Below are 22424 nucleotides of genomic sequence, written 5' to 3' on the forward strand. Positions count from 1 at the left end.
CAGAATGGGAAAGCCCTGGGTTGCTGTGATAAGTGTAATCACGAATAGCAGCTACTGTATCTGTTACCTCCGACTCCCATTACCCTTTCTTATTTAAATACTGCTAGAGCTCCCTGTCTGAACAATGGCTCTTGAGGTAATTATAAACTAGAGTTTAGAAATTGATGAATACTACTGAGTTCAGGCTTGTAAATAAGTAAGCCACAAAGGATCCTCAAGTTTCCCCTCTTGGGATAGGATGAGGGACTAAACAACACATGACAATGCTGGTCAGGTCACTTAATGCAGTGGTTCTCAACCAGGGGTACAAAGAGGTCTTCCAGGGGGTACATCAACTCTTCTGGATATTTGCCTAGTTTTACAACAGGCTACGTAAAAAGCTCTAGCAAAGTCAGTACAAACTAAAATGTTATACAGACAACAACTTGTTTATACCACTCTGTGTACTATACACTGAAATGTAAGTACAAGATTTATATTCCAGTTGATCTTTTATAATTATATGGTAAAAATGAGAGTCAGTAGTTTTTCAGTAACAATGTGCTGTGACCCTTCTGCATTTTTATCTCTGATTTTGTAAGCAAGTAGTTTTTAAGCGAGGTGTAACCTGGGGTATGCAAGACAAATCAGACACCTGAAAAAGGTACAGCTGTATGGAAAGGTTGAGAGCCACTGACTTAGTGCACTACTGGAAGGAACTCAGATAAAGGGGATGAGCCGAATATAGAAGCTATAATCTCTGCCACCTGAGTTCCCTATAGCCTTGTCTACACTAGCATTTTAGATTCTACTGTGGAACAATGATAGCTATATTGTTGGCTGAGACAAACAAGTACTTAGGAAGTCAAGAAAATGGAATAAAGAAAATGGGATGGTTTTGCATCCAAGATTTACATATGCAAATCCTAGTCAATCAGTAGCAATAATCACAACTCACCACTTGCCTAACCAGTCTAAGAGGAGGGTTTTCTATATGCATTATGGAGAAGGCAAACTAACCTGGAGCGTAAGGTGGTAGCTTTTCAGATTTTGACTGGGAGTTCTTCCCACATTGAAGGGTCAGCATGGGAGACTGCACATAGATGTTTGAGGAAGAAGCAGCTGATCATATTGGCCTCACTGGCAGAGTTAAGGCAGAAGCTGCTCTCATGGTAATAGGATGGATAAGAAGAGCGGAGTTCTATTGTGAAAGTCTGTAACAGTTAAGATAAGTTTGATTCCTTTAGCTTTCCTTCCATTGCTGAATAAATGTTAGCTCTCTCCTTCCCCAATGGTCTTTAAGTATCACACCATCTGCATCACTCCCCTCAACCAAACTTTTTTCTTATTTTTTATCACTGACATTTTTCATTTTCAGGCCTCACAGTTCCTTAGCAGAAAACATTTTACTACAAGAATCACTTCATCCTATATACTAAAAGGAGCCTAGCTAAGCAGACATGGATTTGGTGGAACAGTATATCATGCAAACACACCTATTTCTTTTAAGTGGCATTTATTGATTTGATAACAAGCTTTAACATCTAAATGCCATTGACATTCAGACAAGGCATGACATTAAAGCATGAGTCTATGCAGAGATCAGAATTCAGCTGAAGACAATGTGTGCAGATTAATTCTAAAAAGTAGTCCAAGGTGTAGGGGTCAAAAGGATTACACAAGTGTAAGCCTTAGAAAATTAGGCCATGATTAACCCATCTCACTTTACAGACCCCATGCTTCATCAGAAGTCTTGAAGAATCCTCTTCTTAGATTGTTCTCCAACCACCCCACCCCATTTTAAGCTAGGCCTGATTTTGGAACAGCAGCTGGTAAGCTCCAAAAAGTATTAAGGGACTGTGTCTAATGTTCTCCTTTGTTGGAATAAATCTGAAATAGTCTCACTGAAGGAAAATAAATCCCTCCTCATTTTGTTCTAGCTGTTCTCTAGTCAAATGAAATCAAATCTCCTCAAAGTTAACTGCTAATGAAAAAGTCAAACTGTCACCCACTCCTTGCAAAAATGGTTCAACAAATGTTCAAACGGTACCTGGTGTCAAAGAAGTTTAATAATATTTAGTTTACAGTTTCAAAATGCTTCCTTTCAGTTCCAAAAATGCAGGCCTCTGCCCTCCTACCATGAGGGAGCCTCTGTTGGATGTAACAGTTTTAGGACTTAATATTATTTCCAGGTGACAGGGTCAATCTATTATTCCATCCAACAGAAGGCAGAAGTGGTAGTGCCTTGCCCCACAACCATCTACTTGCACAAAGAAAGCACTGAGGAGGGGCAAAAGAGACTGAGGCTGAAATTCTGGCCCCACTGAAATCAATGGGACAGGATTTCACTCTGGAAATTTCCATCCATCTAAGCATTTTTACCCCACTTGTGTGCAGAAAGCACCAAAACAGTAAAGTGCAGAGTGCCACACAATTATAAAGTAGCGGGGGGGAGCTGTGTTAGTCTGTAACCACAAAAACAACAAGGAGGCTGGTGGCACCTTAAAGACTTATTTGGGTGTAAGCTTTCGTGGGTAAAAAACCCACTTCTTCAGATGCAAATGATGCATCTGAAGAGGGGGCTTTTTTTTAGCCACAAAAGATTCTGCCCAAATAAATTGGTTAGTCTTTAAAGTGCCACTAGACTCCTTGTTTTTTTACAATTACTGTATAAAGGAATCTCAGAAGTTGGAGATGAAAAAAAGACTGACTCCCTGTAGATTACAGCTAACCAATTCCCCTTTCCTTTCCCCCTGCTATGAGAACACTGGGATAGCACTACAGTGATCTGAGCCAAAAGAGGTCTTTCTAATACAGGATAAACCTAGTCCAAGGTCAGCCGGATAATCATGAATTAGAGTGGATTTATTTGACAGGGCCCTGGCACTTTATTAGCACAGTTGTTGAGGTGATGAGCTTATCAGGGTGATTACAAACCCAAGGCTCCATTTTCAGAAGATGCAATAAATGAATTGCCGCATGATCCATATGTCCATGAAAGAGCATGAGGCCTTTGAACAGGGCATTGAGGCCCTTTGTATCCTAGCCCTGGTGAGGAACACAGCCATCACACGTGATGAGAGAGACCCAGCGAGGGTAGACAGCTAAAAGAGGCCATAAATAATTGAGCATGGACGATGAAAAGCATCGCAACAAAACTGGAGCCTCTGACGCACAACAGCCTAACAGTGTAGCTCCCTTATCCTAAAGCCCAGCAATCATAAATGAAGTCTTTGATACAACAGGGAATCTTCATCCAAACTCTTTCTTATCAAAAAGTTAACTGCACATTTTTTGCAAGACACTCCTCATATCCTCCCTCTTCTGGGGAAGTATGAGAGCAAGTCTCCAATAGTTACTGGTTTTTAACCAAACTATATAAATCCTATCTTCCACATGCATGCCTTTTGCTGGCATTTTATTTTTTAATCCATTCACTGCATTGGGAGTCACTTTAGAAATGCTGCTAAAGTGGAAATTAATTGTTGGACTTTTATCATCATCTGACGAATTAGGGCTGTCAAGCGACTAAAAAAATTAATCACTATTAATCGTGCTGTTAATAATAGAAAACCATTTATTTAAATATTTTTGAATGTTTTCTACATTTTCAAATATTTTTATTTCAATTACTGCACAGTGAATACACATAGAATCATAGAATCATAGAATATCAGGGTTGGAAGGGACCCCAGAAGGTCATCTAGTCCAACCCCCTGCTCAAAGCAGGACCAATTCCCAGTTAAATCATCCCAGCCAGGGCTTTGTCAAGCCTGACCTTAAAAACCTCTAAGGAAGGAGATTCTACCACCTCCCTAGGTAATGCATTCCAGTGTTTCACCACCCTCTTAGTGAAAAAGTTTTTCCTAATATCCAATCTAAACCTCCCCCACTGCAACTTGAGACCATTACTCCTCGTTCTGTCATCTGCTACCATTGAGAACAGTCTAGAGCCATCCTCTTTGGAACCCCCTTTCAGGTAGTTGAAAGCAGCTATCAAATCCCCCCTCATTCTTCTCTTCTGCAGGCTAAACAATCCCAGCTCCCTCAGCCTCTCCTCATAACTCATGTGTTCCAGTCCCCTAATCATTTTTGTTGCCCTTCGCTGGACTCTCTCCAATTTATCCACATCCTTCTTGAAGTGTGGGGCCCAAAACTGGACACAGTACTCCAGATAAGGCCTCACCAATGTCGAATAGAGGGGAACGATCACGTCCCTCGATCTGCTCGCTATGCCCCTACTTATACATCCCAAAATGCCATTGGCCTTCTTGGCAACAAGGGCACACTGCTGACTCATATCCAGCTTCTCGTCCACTGTCACCCCTAGGTCCTTTTCCGCAGAACTGCTGCCTAGCCATTCGGTCCCTAGTCTGTAGCTGTGCATTGGGTTCTTCCGTCCTAAGTGCAGGACCCTGCACTTATCCTTATTGAACCTCATCAGATTCCTTTTGGCCCAATCTTCCAATTGGTCTAGGTCCTTCTGTATCCTATCCTAACATCTAAGGGCCCAGTTAATCGTGTGTTTTCTTGGCTTTAAATTATTACAGGATATTATCAACCTAAGATTCAAGGCCCTGGTGATGTTAATAGCTTAGTGGGAGTCTGGGTGAAGAGAAACAGGGGAAATTAAAAGGTGATTCATTGTAGAGAATGTGCTCTCTGGAGGGAGATGCTAAACCAAGAGTCCCATCTTGTTGTTTGTTCAGATAAGTTAAATATGATGCACCATTATCCAAAATAGTATCCCAAAGAATTGATTTAAAATGTTCTCACAGAACATTAGACTGGATAACAACTTATTCAAATTAATAGCCTTATATTAGGCTTAGGAAGGCAGTGTTACCGAGTAGATAGTCCCCATTTAGTGCTCTAAGGATCTGGGTTCTATTTACAGCTCTGCCCCAGGCCTTGCTGGGGCACTTTGGGCAAGTCATGTCAACTCTCTGTGCCTCAGTATTCCCATCTGTAAAATGAGGATAATGATATTGACCTTTGTAAAGCACCTTGAGAGGTACTGCTGAAAAGTTCTATGTAAGAGCAAGGTATTATTATATTATGCTGAGAAATAGAGAAAAGGCCCAGCTCCTAGCTAACTATAAGTGAGTAACTTCTACAAAATTACCAGAAAGAAGAGGTAGCACTTTGATACAAATTTCTAATATAAAAACTGCCATAAAATTGACTCAGTTCTGATTTCCTGCTACTAACGAAAACAAAGACTGTTACCCCATCTGTAAAATGCGGGCAATGTTGCGGAATTTCTTTATGATGTGCTTTGAGCTCTAAAGACAAAAAGAGCTATGAAAGAGCTAGGTATTATGCTCGCGCTTCTTTCTGACCCATTTGAAAACAGTAGTTTTAGAAAGTACACAACTGAAATAAAATGCAGGTATCTCATCTAAACTTTCCTATTTTGCTGCTTCAAAGCTACTTAAACTGCTTATGAGTCAAGTGGGAACAAACTTGTTCAGGGGCCTGGGGACTGCCCAAATCTGGCTCTTCACAAGAGGAAGTGAAGACAGTGCCCCAGTGGCACAGATTTTAATCAGGAACAGACAGCACAAACTTGCAAACTACTCTTAATTGTCCTTAACAAGATGCAAGGGGAAGCTTCTCCCATGCCCAGAAAATGCAGGGCTTTATAACCAGCATTCTGAACTACTCTTAAAAACAAAGAGTAGTAAATCTAACAGCAAAGATTAAGCTGATTATAGCATTCTGCATAAAATGAAGTTTCAAGAGCACTTGGGCCTAGAACGAATCATACTAATTGAGCCTGGAGATGTCAAAAACATGAACTATAAGTAAGGTCTGGATAGGAGGTAGCCATTAGAGCATATGTAGCGTGACAGGGTTGGGCCAAATGGCTACAGGAGAGTGGGGTGTTTTTTTTTTTTTTTTAAACTGAAATCCACAGATTGTATATTTTATTACAAAAGGTAAGGATGTGGGGAGTGAAAATATGATTCAATTGAAAAAGTTGACAAAACATTTTTAAAAACAGCCAAGAGTGGTTTCTTACTAGCACAGATCACGTATCTTGCATTGAAAGAGCAGTTCTGAGCATCCCTACTGCTGGAGTTTTGAGGTGGCCCTAGGCAGAGATTTATCCTCTTGTAACCATGTCTTATGTGCTAGGTCTTGCACCTTACTGCCTGAGAGATTCTGCAGGGCAAGGCAGGAGGGGTCAGCACATTTTGACAGATGTCTGAAGCTGTATTCTGTGAGCATTTGTAAATATTCTGAACATAAAGGAAATAACTGCTGGGTGGTGTTGCCAAAAAGTTTATTTGATGGCAACTTTAATCCACTCAGCATCTCATGACAGAATGCTGCTCCTCCTGCAACAGCCTAGGGGCAATGCAACAGTGATAGAAACAAAAGGCTGCCCACAGGAGGGTCTGCACAGCCTGACAAGATGGCTAATGAAAAATCCTCACAGAAACAAGGATTGAGCTGTCCTATCCATGATCAATGCCAAACAAGAGACGGTGATGGAAGGATGGGTGGGGCTGTCTGGTAATCCCAGGTATCTTCTGGCAAGGCCCACCCCATCTGGTACACCATCTTTATCTGTGGAGAATTTGTTTTTCAAGGAACGTAAAACACACCCTGGATACATATTGCCAATTATGCATAAAAAATAAAAATCTTTCAAGACTGCTGCAGGTGACCAGGTGAAGCTTAAGTTTTGATTATAGTGATGGTCAATGCAGAGTTGCCAGTGTTGTAAGTGTACCGAGGGCAATGTAGGCAATCCTGTTCTCCCCATGGGCCATGAAGGAAAGGACTTCACAGCCTGAAAGGACACCCAGGACCAGCCCAAGCCTCTGCGCACACAAGCTGTAGAAAAGTATCTAATTTTAAGAACTCCCTGTGATGGTGACAACTCTACCTCTGCTGTAAGATATTCCCATGTTTAATTATCCTCACTGCTAGGACATAGTCTTATGTCAAGGCTGAACTGGTCTAACTTCAAGTCCCAGCCAGTGAACCTGGTTATGTCTGTCAATATGAGTTAAGAGCTTCCCACTATTAGATATCGCGCGTGTGTGCGCACGCGCGTCTCGTATATACTTTTATCAAGCCACCTCTTATTCTCTTTGGTAAGCTGCATAAATTGAGCTCCTTAAGCCTCACATTCTAACACTTGTTTTCCAGGTCTTGGATAACATTTGTTATCCTCCTTTGAACTTTCTCCACTATTTCCAGGTTCTTCTTGAAATCTTCTTGTAGCAGTCCTACCAGTGCTGCCACAGGCCTTCAAGAAGTCCATGTATACAACAATGTAACTACCTCTATCAACCAGACGTGTAATTTTGTCCAAAGAGACAAATGGATTTTCTACTCCCCTATTCAATGCGAGTAGAAAATAAACTGTAAATATTACAAGGTTAAAACACGTGGTATGACAGAAACTTCACTGAGATCTTCCTAATCAAATCTCCATTCTGACTTGCATTAACCCAGAGCTATATGACCCAACTCTACTGGAGGAACTCTGATCAGGCAAATGGTTCCCATCTGTGATGTTGTAAGGCTGTGTCTGATAAATAGGGCACTGTGGGGCCACTTAACACAAAGACAGGAGCAAGCAGGCGAGAAGCCTCCATTCCTGGTTCCCATCTGCTCTAGTAAGAGACGAATTCACGTCTAAGTAACAAGGACATGCAATATTTAAGACTATATTTTAACTGTTTTAGCTAGTTAGTGCTCACCATATTACTTCAGTATTAACACTTTATCCCATTAGATGGGTGTAAAACAAATAGTGCTGAAGGGCATAACAGGGAGAAGAGATGAGCCTCAGTAGATGCAGATACTTACCATGATGGGCATGGCATAAGAACTGTGTCTTGCTACAAGTTCTCTTATACAAGGTTGATCAGGGAAAAAAAAATCCTCACTACTGCTTCTTGTTCCCCTTCATATGGAGACGGTATCTGGTACTAAAGCAGTGGTTCTTAACTTGGGGTGCAAGATGTTCTTTCTGGGGGTGTGAGACATGCCAAGTTTTTTTTAGAAGGTAAATCATGGAAAACACAAATTAAGTACAACTACTTTGTTTCATCAAACCTATGTATTTATTAATATTATACATTTTTAAACAATTACTGTAATACACAAACAAAATATATCTAGGTTTAAAGAACTGACCTACTTCAAATGATTTTTTATAAGGGGTGCAAAAACATATTTTGAGAACCAAAGGGGTGCAGGCTGCAGCAAAGGTTAAGAACCACTGTACTAAATGGATTTTTAATCTATCTGTAAGGTAGAACAAGAGCCAATGGCTAGAAGTTACAACCAGACAAATTAAAGTTAAAATGTTTTGCCTTATTGCTAACAGCTAGGGTGATTAGCTATTGGAACAAGCCACCAAGAAAGTGGTGGATGCTCAATCTGTTGTAGTCTTCAAATCAAGATTAGAGGACTCTCAGAGATAACTTGCATTTGAGCAAAGCATATTGGGCTCAATGATCCCTTCAGTCCTACCTGAGTCCAGTCCCCTGCTATCACAGCCAACCCCCTCATATAATTCCTTTCATATTGAAGTAACAATGAAATTCTTTAGCCTGTGTTATACAAAAGAGTCAGACTGATGATTTAATGGTTCCTTCTGTCCTTAAAATCTATTAATCTAACATTCACAGTGATGAAGACTTGTTCTGTAATTACAGTCAGATAACCATATACTTAGATATGAGATAAGAGTTCTTCCTGACAAAGCTGTTTGAAAGAAGGCTGGACAAACTACTTCATTCTACTTTTAAAATACTACTTTGCAAGGTCTTTCAGAAAAAATGTGTAGTATTTTCTCCATTAGCATTCTTATCTGGGAACTTAATCACCAGGAACTTACTATCATTTAAAGCTTTTGGCTTTAAATATTAACTTACATTCCATTTAGTAGCAGTATAATGTGAGAGGGAAGTACCATTATACTAGTAAAGCCTACTGAAGATATGAGGCCAAGTTTTGGGTTGCAAAGGTGAAATTAGGGGAGGAGTATCAAAGAGTCTGAATTTTGAGGGGAAAGCAAAATAGCACAGTTCAAGGCTGCAGGAAGATCTTACAGCACATTCTTTCCCCATTCCAGCAGAAAGCGAACAAAACTGTCTAGGAGTTGTGTTCCAGCTATCTTGATATATGGAAGACAAATATTTAAGCTGCTGTATTTTCAGTGACAAATTTAGAACTTAAATTTACTTGTATACTATACTGGATCTACAGGAGTGTCTCTAGCAAGTTAGTCTGACAGCACAACTCTCCCATCTCACTTTTAATGGGGAGGCACTCAAGTTTTACAGGCAAGCATAATGGATCTATATCAAGACCTTCCCTTTAGAAGCATACCTCAAGTGTGTGAAGCACCGACATAATTCCAAGATGAGTTTGTGCATTTCCAGATCAATATATTCATCTAATTTGGTCAAATCTTCTGACAATTCAGGTGTGTATTGTGCTGATAAATAGACACTGAGAAGATTTAACAATTTCTTTGTTTAATAAGTGAATTATTTTCACTACATGGTATTGTACACTGTCATCTGTTCAAAAAAAGATTAACAGTTTTGTTTTTAAAAACAAGAGACTTAGATTTGTATAAACTGGTGAACAGAAATAACTCCTGAGCTTGGTTGGCTTATCAAGTTATTTTCTAGACTTCTTTGCAGAAGCAAGTCTTTAGGCCAGATATGGACAAATTCTCAGGCAGATCTAGAACCATTTCCACAAGTTACTGCTTTCTGGAACTGGCTGCCACAGGACAACTGCAACTGTAAGAAGGTTCACTCAACAGAATATTGAAATTGTACAAAACATTGTTTACTTTTACCTTTAATAGCACAAACATTACAGCATTACAACTTGGTATTTAAAGTCAAAACTTCCTTTTTATCTCCAAGGGAAAGGCTTGAATGTAAAGCCCTGCCAACTCATCTTGATGGGTTGTGTAGATACAGCTTTTTAAACAGAAACTTTGGCTTCAGGAAAGAGACACAAACATTTAAAATAATGGCTTTAATTTTCATTTAAAGCATATGAGAGGGGAAGTGTGCTTTAATTAAATATACATCATACCAGTGATGCTGGTCAGGTTGAGGGTTATTTCTTATGTTGACAGCAATAAAACTAATGTGTACATGACAAGACATTAAAAGAAAAGCAATCCCTTTAAAACAAATTTTTAAAGTAAAAAAAGTTCACAGTGGTTTGTATAAACAGTATAACTTCTGACAGTAACAAATTTCTAATCTCACAGCACACTAGTGCCCTCTTTAGTTCCTAAAGAAGAAAACAAGCATTTACACTACTCATTGTACAGATTCAAAAAAGTCAGTTGTACAATTACCCATAATGACAGGATAAGATGCTGTGGACTGTACAGCTGTAACACCGACATAAGGGAAGTTTTAAAAACTCTTCTTGGGAAGGGAGAAAAGTCTTTCATTTGCTGTTACAACCAGCAAATGCCATTCATTAAATCAAAATGAAAAACCACAAACACGTTTATCTATTTTGAGCAAGCTGAACAGTACACGTTACAGTTTTAAAAATGGAGGTTATATACTATAATACAAGTCCCAACTAGGCAGTACCAAATTTACTATTTCTTCGCTTGTTTTGTGATCATACCCCTTGGTGGCGTTACAGGTCTGCTAGCATTAGGCTTCTTTTTCTCTGCAGGTTTCAAAATCTGAAAAGACAATTCAGTCATTTACTATGGTGATTTAGCCAGCAAATAAGCCAATCTGCTAATTTGCTTGTAAAAAACATCCTACAGGTGACCATGATGAGTAAAGTCAGCCAGCAGCTCTGCATGCTCAATGGTAGGAGTAGTGTGATCCCTGCCCACCCAACAGTTATGCTAGTACTAGACCAGACAATCTGGAATCACATGACAGTAAGATTCAGAAAAACAGACAAGACTTCAGTTGGAAAATCTAATTCATGGCGAGAAGTGTGCTCTACTTTATGCCAACGTGGACAGCAACCTAGATCCTTTCTGAGGAGAGAATGAGTGACTGAACTGAATGGAGCCTTTCCAGCCACCTTTCACATTTGTAAAAGTCTATTTGCAGTGAGAACTATTTCTACAATAGAGTTCAGAGTAGCAGCCGTGTTAGTCTGTATTCACAAAAAGAAAAGGAGTACTTGTGGCACCTTAGAGACTAACCAATTTATTTGAGCATAAGCTAAGGTGCCACAAGTACTCCTTTTCTTATTTCTACAATAGTATGTTGGTTTTTTTTAAAGAGCAAATTTGTTAAAAATCAAAATCTTAAAATACTGTACCTGAAAAGAACACATGAGAGTTTCATCCACACTCATCATGGCACCAGCATTGTCAAATTCTCCACAGTAATTTGGAGCAGAAAATAGAGTTACCAATTGCCTTTTTGCAAAGAACTCATACCCATCTTCAACCACCTTTAATAGACAAATAGCTCTATTAGAGTGGAACAGTTTCTTACTACACAGTCATATAACAGTATTTCTCAAATGACATGCTTCTGTGTTAGCCCACATACAGCTGTGAGATAGTATGACTGTCTAGCACAGACAGCTGTAGAAGAGCCATTTAAGCCTAGACAACAGACATTCTAAACTAAGTAGATCAAAACAATTAGGAATGGATACAGGGCCCAATCCTGCAGTGTGATCTATTAGCAATGAAGTTAATTGGACTCTGCTGAGGCACTAGGATCCCACTGGAAGGTCCGGACCATGGATTGTACTTGTAAAAAAGTTAAAATACCTGATGAGCTCTACATATAAGATCCAAATCATGTTTATGGAGAAACTTTGCAACCACTTCAGCACCAAATGTGAAGGACACTCCTCTGTCGTTTTCACCCCATCCTAAGACGTCTTTGTCAGGGTCGGACCATAACAGATCGCAAAGAAGACCCTGATCTGGTACATCAGTGGGACGCATAATTCGCCGAATCTGTTCCATTGACTGAAGGTCTGGCGACAGGCCTGTTAGGAGTTTAAAGATGTATAAATGGTTAATGTTTTACTCAAAGTATGTTCCACACATTAACAAACATTTTGACTCATCTATTAAGACACAAAAAGCCTTAAAGTCCACCCTGTTGATTTGCTGGTGGTGATTAGTATTCATAAAGTTTTATTTTTATTCAACTTTAAAAGCTTTCTGTAACAGGGTGGTCTCTCACCATCAAGAAGCAGTGGGGCCCACGGCCGGCCAACCCTATTCCATGACATAGCCCCATAAAGGAAAAAAGTGCATAGGAGTGGCATGCAAGCTAGCAAATTGAGGGCCAGGTAGTATACAGGACCTCTTGAACATGATAAAGCCCAACTGTTGGGGGAGTGGGGGGGGGGGGTGGAGAAGGGAAAAGAGAAAAAGAAGAGGGGAAAAAGCCTGGTGAGGAGAAGCCTGACTGCTGCTGAAATATAGCACAGCTCAACAAGGAGGGTTAAAACCCCTTAATTAAGGGGAAGGAACTGAGTGGCCTACAAGCATGAACTGAAAGCCTCAAGTGGGACAGGTTGGATCTGAAGGGCTAAGACACTATTGTATAACAACTTAACAAATTAAGACTCCAACTAGGGGGACATTACTTTAAATACCCCAGGCTATAAATGAATTATAGAAGAATCAGGAAGGAACCAAGTGGATGGTACTCTGAAGGGCCACATCATGCCACAAAGAGGTATTAGTGACTTGTCTTCACAGTTTTACGATTTAGCAGAAACAGTGGCCTATTGTGGAAGTTCACAAATTTAGGTAGAAGGATGAGAAAGGTCACTTCTGCATTTTACAGAACTGCAATACATCATTCTCACTGCTTAATATTTGTGAACACCTACAAAGTGTGCCTTTAAGACACAAACGGAAAGATATTTAAACAGAAAGAATACTGTACTTGTCTCATTGTTCAGGAATAGTAACATGAAATACTAAGATGGGGAGATATTAAGTTACTGTAACACTGAGGAATATTCATACTATTTTTCACCTAGTGTCTAGCTAAGCTATAATTGTTACAAATTATAGACCAATACCAAGAGTTGCAATAAGCCACATGTCACTGCTGTGACACTTGGACTGTGTTATACATTAGACCCATTCAGTTACTGAAGTGGTATAAACAGCTGTTAAAAAACCTAACCTAAGTACAATTCAAAAAGGATAAGACTGACTTTTAGGCATAGGCTAACCCCCTGGCATGTCCTGGGGAGGTCCTTGGAATTTATTCTTCTTTTTAGAACCTATGTAAGTCTCTGAGGCCATCTATTTGGCAAATTGCATAGATTCTCTATTTGAAAGGAGATGTGAGTGCAGATGAACATCTATGGAACAGGAAAAGCAGCCAGCCATATATCCCAAATGGTACTAAACTACTTGCTCAATTATTTCAATGTCTAAAAATATATGCAGCAAGTTCCAGAGTTTGACAACCCATTTAGGGTTGGTTTATTTAACTTACCCTTCAATATCCAGCTCAACCTCAACCTCAACCTTCAATATCCAGCTCAGTGCATGAATTGAGCCTCCCATATTCCCCCCGGGAGAACAGGTGTTCCAGAACTTCAGCAACGAGGATTAAGCCAACAGGGAGTCATTTTCCAACTATGGAAAATGCATAAACACAAACATGGAACTAGCACACCTAGAGGTAAGGGATTAGCAATCACTTGACTAACCACTAGAGAAACACCACATACCTCCATGACAGCAGAATATTTTTTCATCCACAATGGCTGCAATTGGTAAACAGTTAAAACAGTCTGTAAAAGTTTTCCACAGCTTAATGTTATATCTTCTTTTACCTACAAAGCAGTTTTAGAGAAAAAAAACACATATGGTCTCCAAATGAGAACTAGAAAGGATCCAACAATGTTACAATACTACCATTGCTGTCTTAACTTTGCCACAGTGTAGAAATGAAGTGCGAGCGCACACACACGATCAGCTCCTCCTAGATGCAATGCATTCTACTGCTGATGAAAAAAAGGTCTGAATGAGTCTCAGACTGTAGCCAATTCAGAAAAGCCAAGTGGCTCTTAAAAGTTTCTTTTGGAGTCATAGGAGTTTCCATGTGTAGAATGAGACTGACCTTTTACAAGTTAGGGCCAGGTTCTCTGGCTTGTTCTACTTCCATTGCATTGCTCATACCTTCTCAAACAGGCACAGACAGTTCAACCAACTCCTATCCCCCCCGACCCACGCAGCCCCAGTATAGGGGCATTTTGGGAGCATGCTGCACTCTGGAAATACGTAACTAAAAGACTGTCCCTTGGAAGCCACTGTTGACTAGTGTTCAGAGCAGCCTTGAGGCGAATCTTAACTTAGCAGGTACTGTAGCAGATATAAAACCAGTCAGAGAATCAGGGAGTGTAACTGTCTCCCTAATACCCAGACTCTACTCAACTGTATCCAGTTGAAACTAAGCTTAGCAGAAAACCTGGACCTAAAATTTAAGCATATTAAAAAAAAAGTTATGTCTTTATAAAAGTTATCCTAAGCAGCACAAGAGGTGCATGCTGTTTTATATAAAGACATCTATGACTAATCTGTGGTGTTCAACAGTGAATATGTAGAAGATTTAGAAGCCTCATTAATTCATCCAAAGAATGTTCTGGATGAATCGATGTGAGATAAAGTTGCAAGAGACCCCCACTCCCATATGAAGTCTACTGTATTTTACATGTTCTCCCCCTATTTTCATTCAACTCTTTAAAAAAAAAATCCTAACAGGCTGGATAACTTCACTTTTAATTTCACCCCAGAAGGCTTTTAAACGTAACTTTAAGCACACTGAAGTTATGATTAACTGAGCACTTGTTTAGAGACATTCTTAGCATAGACCAAACGTATTCAGAGAGTGTATTTTGCTTACTGACCCCCCCCTAAAGTTGGGCAACTTGTGTATGGAATTATGTTAAGATTTACACTGTATACTTATGTAGTCTTTGTCCTAAAAGAGCCTAATTAATATAGGAATCAACACTTTCTCCCAGTGGCAAGTGATAACAGTACATAGCAACACTGTACGTGGCTCAGAGTTTACCAAAAGCTACCCTCAACACCATGGTGGAATAATGGGTTCACACCAACACTCAGGGACAAGGGCCACCTATTGAATCAGCAAATGTGATTTCATGGAGGACCTTGGTTTTCCTTTGAGGTCTTCCATCCACACATATACAGTCCAAACTGCTCAGCATGCAATATCAAATTAGATCGCAGCACAAGATAATATAGGACAAGGTACTAGAGCTTCACTAACATTTTGGTATGTAAACCTAAAGTATCTTTTTCAGAGATCAGAGGACACCAGTAACCCTCAACTGTATCAAAAGTAGAGTGTTCTTTTGACTATGAAAGTGTTTTAATAATGAAGAGTCATGAGTTATGAAGCCAGCTTTATAAAATTTGGCAAAACAAAAAGCTGTCTTAGTTTTCTGCACAATTCGTATCCTTATTCTCCCCATAGTATAAAAAGGGCTAAGGGATTTTAAAACTTAAAAAGGTAATATTTTCCAAGCAAAGTTTATATTTTGAAATAGCACAGCACTTTAAAAATCAAATGTGTATATTGTGGACAGCACATATGAAAAAAAACTGTCTTTATGCATGCTTTTAGTCCACACACAGCCAACAGTTAAGGTCACAAGGCACAATAACTAGGAAAGCAGCATTAATTTAATCAATTCCATTTGAAAGGTTGTATAATTACTGATCATGTATTTGAAAAATAACATTAAAGCAACAAGCGCATCACAGTGGGCTACTGCATGTCAGTTTCTATCCTGCTTTCATATAGTTTACATGAACATTCTTTTAAAGAGTATTATTGCTGGTTGCCAAATTGACTATGAAGACTTAAGTCCTCTTCGTAAAGGATTAGGTTCACCAATGTTTAGAGGACCAGAAGGTCTATGCGCCACAGTCACAATAGGGGTAATAGGAATTCAGCACACTCTATTGTATTAGAAGGTAATTCAGTCTTCATTAACCATTCACTCCTTGGCCCCTCTTCTGTCATCCACAGTAGCAACTGAATGATGTGGATACATTTATACTAAGACCACCAAGATCAAATTTACCAGTCTGATGGATCTGAACAAGACATGAAAGATTCCTCATTCCATTGCCAAACTATGAATAATTAAATCTTAAGAGTTTTCTTTTAATAAGCCAGTAGTGAAGTGGAATCAAAACCATAAATAAGAGTCACTTGTCAGCAAGATTGTTTTTACCAAGAGACAAGAATGCCAGTTACAATTTTAGTTTAGAAGTAAAACTGCAAGCCGAAGTCAATTTTAGTATTTACTGTTCCATTTGGATGCACAAAGATAGCTTCAGTTCTCCTCCTGCCCCCAAAATATATACAATATTTGAAATATATCACGTCTTTACTGTCTTCTCTTTGTTGGAAGACCTTAACTTTATGTTTGGAAGAGATGAAACATGTCAACCCTGTAATCTGAGCTGCCTCTCTGTCTCCTCTAAAGAGTGGGGGCAGCAGAGGGTGGATAAAAGCTGATAACTTTAAAAAAGTGGACTTATTTGAATTAAATACAAGTTTATTTAAAACCCCTAAAATTACAATTAAAATCATTTAAATTAAATACAAAAAAATATTAAATAGTACAACATATTTGTTGCCAACTTTTAAAGAAAGTCAAACTACTAAAGTGGTGGAAGTCACTGCCTAAGCAACTGGAACCAGATATTGCTGAAGTGCTAAACCAGCTTTTGGACAGCAGTAGCCACTTCTACAGGTGCAGAGAGATTTTTCCCTTCATTTCAGTTTATTCTGCTAATTGAGTTTTATTACTAGTTCATTTGAAATTAAGAATCAACTGGAAGTTGAAAAAGCAGGGAAGCTTGTTTTGGTCTTCCAATCTATGAAAAAAATAGGCGTGAGGATGAGATCTACTAGGTTGAATCTTGAAAAACATAGGATAGGATTGGATCCAGTATGTTTTAGCTCCACTGCAATCCACAAAACTTCTGCTGGCTGAACCCTGTAGGTGCCTACATTCATTTGGCTCTTATGTTTTTGCTGTAAGAGTTCCCTAGGAGTTTACTATTTCTGCCTCTGGGAATGTACACTCCTGCCTCGTTCTAGGTGTCTGGAGTCTTATCTCCTGCCATATCCCCAGAGTGATTTATGAACCAGGTATCTGGCCACCTAAGTCGTGTATACGGCCCAATCTGGTAGGCATGCTCAAATGCTGTTTACAGGATTGTGACTTATTCAAAATCCAAATGATGGAGGAGAAAATCCAGCCAACTGAGGTGGCACCTACCTTGTAGGTTTTAGCTAAGTAGTTAGAGCACTTGCCTGGGTTGTGGAAAACCCAGATTCAATTCCCCCATTCTGTCAGGACATAGAAGATTTGAACAGGGGTCTCCCACCTCTCAGGAAAATTCTTTAACCAGTGAACTATGAGATATTCTGATATATGGCTCCCTCAGTCATGCTATTCCACTGTAGATAAATAATAAAAGTGTCTCTGGAGCAAGGGGGGGGGGGCGCCAAAAGTTATTAGGTGGGCAGTACCATCACCATGTATGTTAAGTTATATCATTACTTAAATACATTTGTATAGATATAGTGTACCCTACTGGTTCATGAAAGAAAGCATCAAATTTAGTGTAAAGGCTATATGTAGTTACAAATGGTTCCCAAAGGGGAAAAAAACAACACCTTTTTAGTTATTTTCCTAAAGAAAGTACAAATGCAAACATGATTAAAATAGACTGATTTAAATCAATGTTTCTTGCTTGTTGATTTAAACTGCTTTAATTTAAATCAATCCATCCTGGTTAGTTCACATTACATCCTCATGCTATGTCACCATTCAGGTCCTCCTGAAAAGGGAAAGTAAGGACCAGCTATTTCTAATGTAAACAGTTTTGTAAAAAGTCAAATCTTGTATTTATTATCTGGTAAGTGGGGTATAGGATAAAGGACCATTTATTCTCTAAAGGATTTACAATGTAATTATACATACAAGTTTTATACTTCAGAGAAAAGGTAAATATTTTTGTACTCCAATTTAGAATTTCGATCTTATACAAGATTGGATAGGCTTACAATTTGAACTTTAACAGTGTACAGCAGTTAGAGCTGTTAATCACAGCAGTGACTAAACAGGAATAAAATTATACCAGTCATTCTAAGCAGTAGTTTCTATTTTGCTGATCAGACCATAATTGGATCATTTGAGGGTACAAATTTCACCTGCTAAAACAAGCCAAGAGGCCATCTGAGCTATGCAAGAGAGAAGCTGTAAGTTAGTACACAGTTCAAATAAAACCAGAGACCAGGAGAGAATTTTTGTAAGCTGGCATAATTAAGTGTATAACAACCCTCCTCTCCCTTCCACCAAAAAACAAATGTTACTTACATTCATCATAAAATCCATAAATTCTATTAATGCTGGCACATTCATGGTTCCCTCTAAGAAGGAAAAAATTCTCAGGATATTTGATTTTGTAGGCCAATAAGAGACAAATTGTTTCTAAAGACTGTTTTCCTCTATCAACATAGTCACCAAGAAATAGATAGTTGCTTTCTGGTGGAAAACCTCCATATTCAAAGAGTCGAAGTAAGTCATAGTATTGTCCATGGATGTCACCTTAAAAACAAAGGCATTCATAAGTGGTACATAAGCGAGAACTTCACTTCAATTGCTGACTGACTTACTAGCCAAATAAAACTTGAGAAAAGTTGCATCTATTTCTGATATCTCATGTAAAGCTACATGCTGCCCATCATAGATGTCTGAAGAATCAAATTGTCTCTAGTCATAGTATGAAAATTATGCACATTCAGCAGTATACAGAGTCACTGAAGTTACATAACCCAGTACGTTGTGCTGAATGACCAAAGAATTGCTATCTAAGAATATTCATACATATTTTTTTAATACCTCAATCCAAAAGTTAAAGCTCTTTGAGCCCAATCCTGTAGTCTTTACTCAGGTAAACTCCCATTCGACTCCAATCTTTGCTTGAGAAAAGATTCTATGATCAAGACCCATTATTTTGGTCTTAATGCCTCCAGATGGCATCCATCTGCAGCTTTTCATTTCAGAATGCTGCATATGTAAGAATTAGAAGATCTCTCCCAGATATAAATCTTGAGTACCATTTATGGATGTGTTAAGAAAGTAACAAGATTATTTAAATCCTAGCTGCAAAGTTGGCTTGAAAGTGAATGCTACTTTCACTTCTGGTTTAGATTTCTTTTTTTAAAAACAGAGCATGCATAGCAATCATACTTATAAAGACTACTAGACTTTAAACCAGCTGTGCAGTTATAAGATATAATGAACAAATTACTCTAAATTGAGGTGATCTTTAGTCTTAGAAAAGGATTTAATAAAACGACCTAATTTAAGAACTATTTAAAAGAGTTACGTATTCTTACTGGAGTGGTTTCCATTTTGCCTTTCATCACAATATAAATTAGACAGGCTAGGAATCTATGCCCCAAATACCTTGCCTAGTACTACTGTGGGTCTCTGTTCTATCCCTAGATTCACTCAGGACTGTGCTAAGGGCAGGGCTTGCTTCATACAAGATCTTCTGTTCTGGGACTCCCCCCGCCCGGAAGTAGCCCATCCATCCTTTTTTGGTAGTCTAGTTTCAGCCAACTTATCTTTGTCATTGGGGTTTCAGCTCCTCATCCCCCACTTTTTTACTTCTGTATTTGCTATCCTCTTCATTACTATTCTTTAGATTAACTGGACATTGGTTTGTTTATGCCCTTATGCTACATACAGCCTTTTGTTTAAATCAGCTGATTACAATTGACGTTTTACATTAGTTCTATTTTAGTTACATTTAAGACACCTATTGATAGATATGTAAGAAACAAAATATTTCTGCAAAGATATTTCCAAGTTAACGCCTGTTCACTGAAAGTCAAGTGTCAACTGACCAATACACAGTAAGTCACAATACTTACCACATATTTTAAGTGGGGCTTCAAGTTCTAGTAGAATAGGCTGACTGAGAAAGATTTCTCTGGATTTCAAGCACAGTCCTCTAATTTCATTCTCTTGAAGTTGGACGTTTTTACCTGGTTTTGAACCCCTCACTGTGGGAAGTTAAAAACTGGTTAAATGAATCAAATGACTTGTTAAGTGCCAACCTGCCCCCAACCTCCAAGGTTGCAGTGCTGCTCAAGTTTAGTCTTGTCCCCCTGAGGAGGGAGCCATCCAGGCCAAATCTGTGAGAGTGGCATTGTGACTAGGTTTATGGGACTGTAGCACCACTCACTCAAATTTGGCCCAGACAGCCCTGTCATTATGAAACGTGTGGCTGGGCCAAACCTGAGTAGCACTGTGACTCCGTGCAGCATGTCACAATGCCCAGAGCAGAGAGCCCAGCCCAGCAGGACTGAAGCCTTTGAAGTCTATGCTGCAGGGAGAGCTCTGCGTTCCCCCAGTGTGCCCGTCCCCAAGCATTCTGGCTACCAAATTTTGATGATCACTTTGCAAAGCCGTAGTTTCATTCTGAACAAGACTGGTTCAAGATTACAAAGAATTGAATTGAATTTAATTTGAGAGGGAATCTACTCTACTCTTTTAGACAGCAGATCTTCTAGACTTTCCATTTGAGCTTTTGGGCTACCCGACTGATAGCAAGAGAAACTCTTAAGATCCTCACTGTAACACAAAAAACAACAAAAAATACAACGCACCATTGTTTTTCCTAGCTTTCACCCTAGCCCTTTTGGATTTGGGTTTCTCACTATCTTGTTTCTTACCACCGCCCCACATATCCCAGCCTCAGTTCTTTTCCTGCTTTTCCCCATCCTCTACCCATTCTGTTACTAACTGTTGGTATCATCAATATTCTCCTCAGCCCTTGTACCCCAACATTTCTGCATCCCCACAACTGGTTCCCTCCCAAGTCTGTCAATAATACCAGTACTTCAGTTTTTGAAGGGTGTTAAGAGGTTTTTTGTTTTTCTTTAAATTGTCTCCAACCTTTGCTAAATTGACAGTAAAAACCCCAACTCTGTTCTGAGTTAGCATGCTACCAGTGCAGCTTTCCCCTCAGTTTTACTGATCTCATCTCTCTCCCCTCTTTTGCCTCCCGGGGCTCTTTGCAAATGAGCATTAAAATGACACTATGATAGTAAGATCGCTCCTGCTAGGGATATGCCCTGTGCAGTAACAGCAGAGTGGAGACAATATTTGTCTCCTCCTTGCCCTATTAAATAGGAAAAAAAGGGTGTGTGTTGTAAATGTCCCTCTTAGGCAAAGTGTTTTACCTCAACAGTTGACTCATTACAGGCCCATCCCTCCAGATCTCAAATGGCAGTCCAGCGTGTCCTGGGGATTTTAATACCTTAAATCTAACAGTGGCAGTATCCAAGGCAGTGTCTTCACAAGAAAAGTTCACAAAAATCCCATCCACCATTCAAGCCAGCTCCATAGTGTTGATAAAGCTCAGGTGGTTTCTAAATTTTTAATCACCATTTTAGTCAGCAGGTTTAGCTAAAATATGAGAAGCCAGCAGAACTTGTCTATATTATTGCTCCCTTAGTTCAGCTGAACTAGTGAAAACTGTTGGGATCAACCCCCAAACATAATCAAGATCAAAGAGGTCTGAACTTCATGGATTAAAGCCCCAACTTCAGTAAATTAAAAGCTATCATCATTGGCTAGAATGGTAGTGGTGGGAGCTCAAAGACCTAACTTGCCAACTATAATTACAGCCCTGCACATATAAAAATTTATATCCGCGGAACCGCAAGACTCACGGTGAAAGGAACAGAACATGGGGCCACCACTCCCAGAAGCCAGCACCCCATGCCAGCAGCTCCTCCAGCATGGCTGAACCACCCCCAGCCCTGCCGCTATCCCTTCCACACAGTTGTCTGCATGTCCCATCTGGGGGGTGTGCGCACTGCTTGGACAGAAAGGTGAGACCAGTAACAGCTGCCGGTGGGCCTGGTGCCTGCCCCAATGGGCGAGGTTGGGGGCGTTAGAGTCACACTGGAGGAGCTGACAGTACAGGGCACTGGCCCCACATTCTGCTCCTTTCACTGCTGCAGTTCCATGGATACTGATTTATATCCACGGATACAAATTTGTATCTGCGCAAGGAGAGAGTTTGAATAAAAGAGGATCTTCACCTGGGCTGCAGCGTGGCCATAGAGAAGTGGGTTTTTAGTAATTGATGTCAAAGACCAATTACAATTCTGAGTTGTGAAGGCAGCTCTAGTAGTCTTCAAATGCTGCTCTCCTATGAGAGCATCTTTGATCACACACACTATATCTCAGTGGTGTTTCTGAGCAATCAGAGGCGCACCGAGAGAGTTATCTACATCCATTACATAGAGAAGGAAGTAGCTAGTAGCGCTGACAGTCTGCAGAAAAATACATCAGCTGGCAAATGGCCCAAGTTGTATATAATGCTGTCATACCAGGTA

At 39.6% G+C, this 22424-nt stretch overlaps 1 protein-coding gene across 1 annotated transcript in view; it reads right to left on the reverse strand.

Annotated features, from left to right (window-relative positions):
* Positions 1 to 8043: 8043 nt before the first annotated feature.
* The window catches only part of PPP1CC (protein phosphatase 1 catalytic subunit gamma), a 32034-nt gene continuing 17653 nt past the window's right edge, over positions 8044 to 22424 (reverse strand). The window contains exons 2-7 of the mRNA XM_073312763.1: positions 19947 to 20078; positions 18382 to 18612; positions 13684 to 13788; positions 11744 to 11967; positions 11281 to 11415; positions 8044 to 10681 (exon numbers count right to left, since the gene is read on the reverse strand). Of these exons, the coding sequence (XP_073168864.1) occupies positions 10592 to 10681; positions 11281 to 11415; positions 11744 to 11967; positions 13684 to 13788; positions 18382 to 18612; positions 19947 to 20078 (917 nt within the window). The 3' untranslated portion in view covers positions 8044 to 10591. The remainder of the gene's footprint in view (positions 10682 to 11280; positions 11416 to 11743; positions 11968 to 13683; positions 13789 to 18381; positions 18613 to 19946; positions 20079 to 22424) is intronic.

Source organism: Lepidochelys kempii, chromosome 15 (genome assembly GCF_965140265.1).
Source record: "Lepidochelys kempii isolate rLepKem1 chromosome 15, rLepKem1.hap2, whole genome shotgun sequence".
Taxonomy (NCBI): domain Eukaryota; kingdom Metazoa; phylum Chordata; order Testudines; family Cheloniidae; genus Lepidochelys; species Lepidochelys kempii.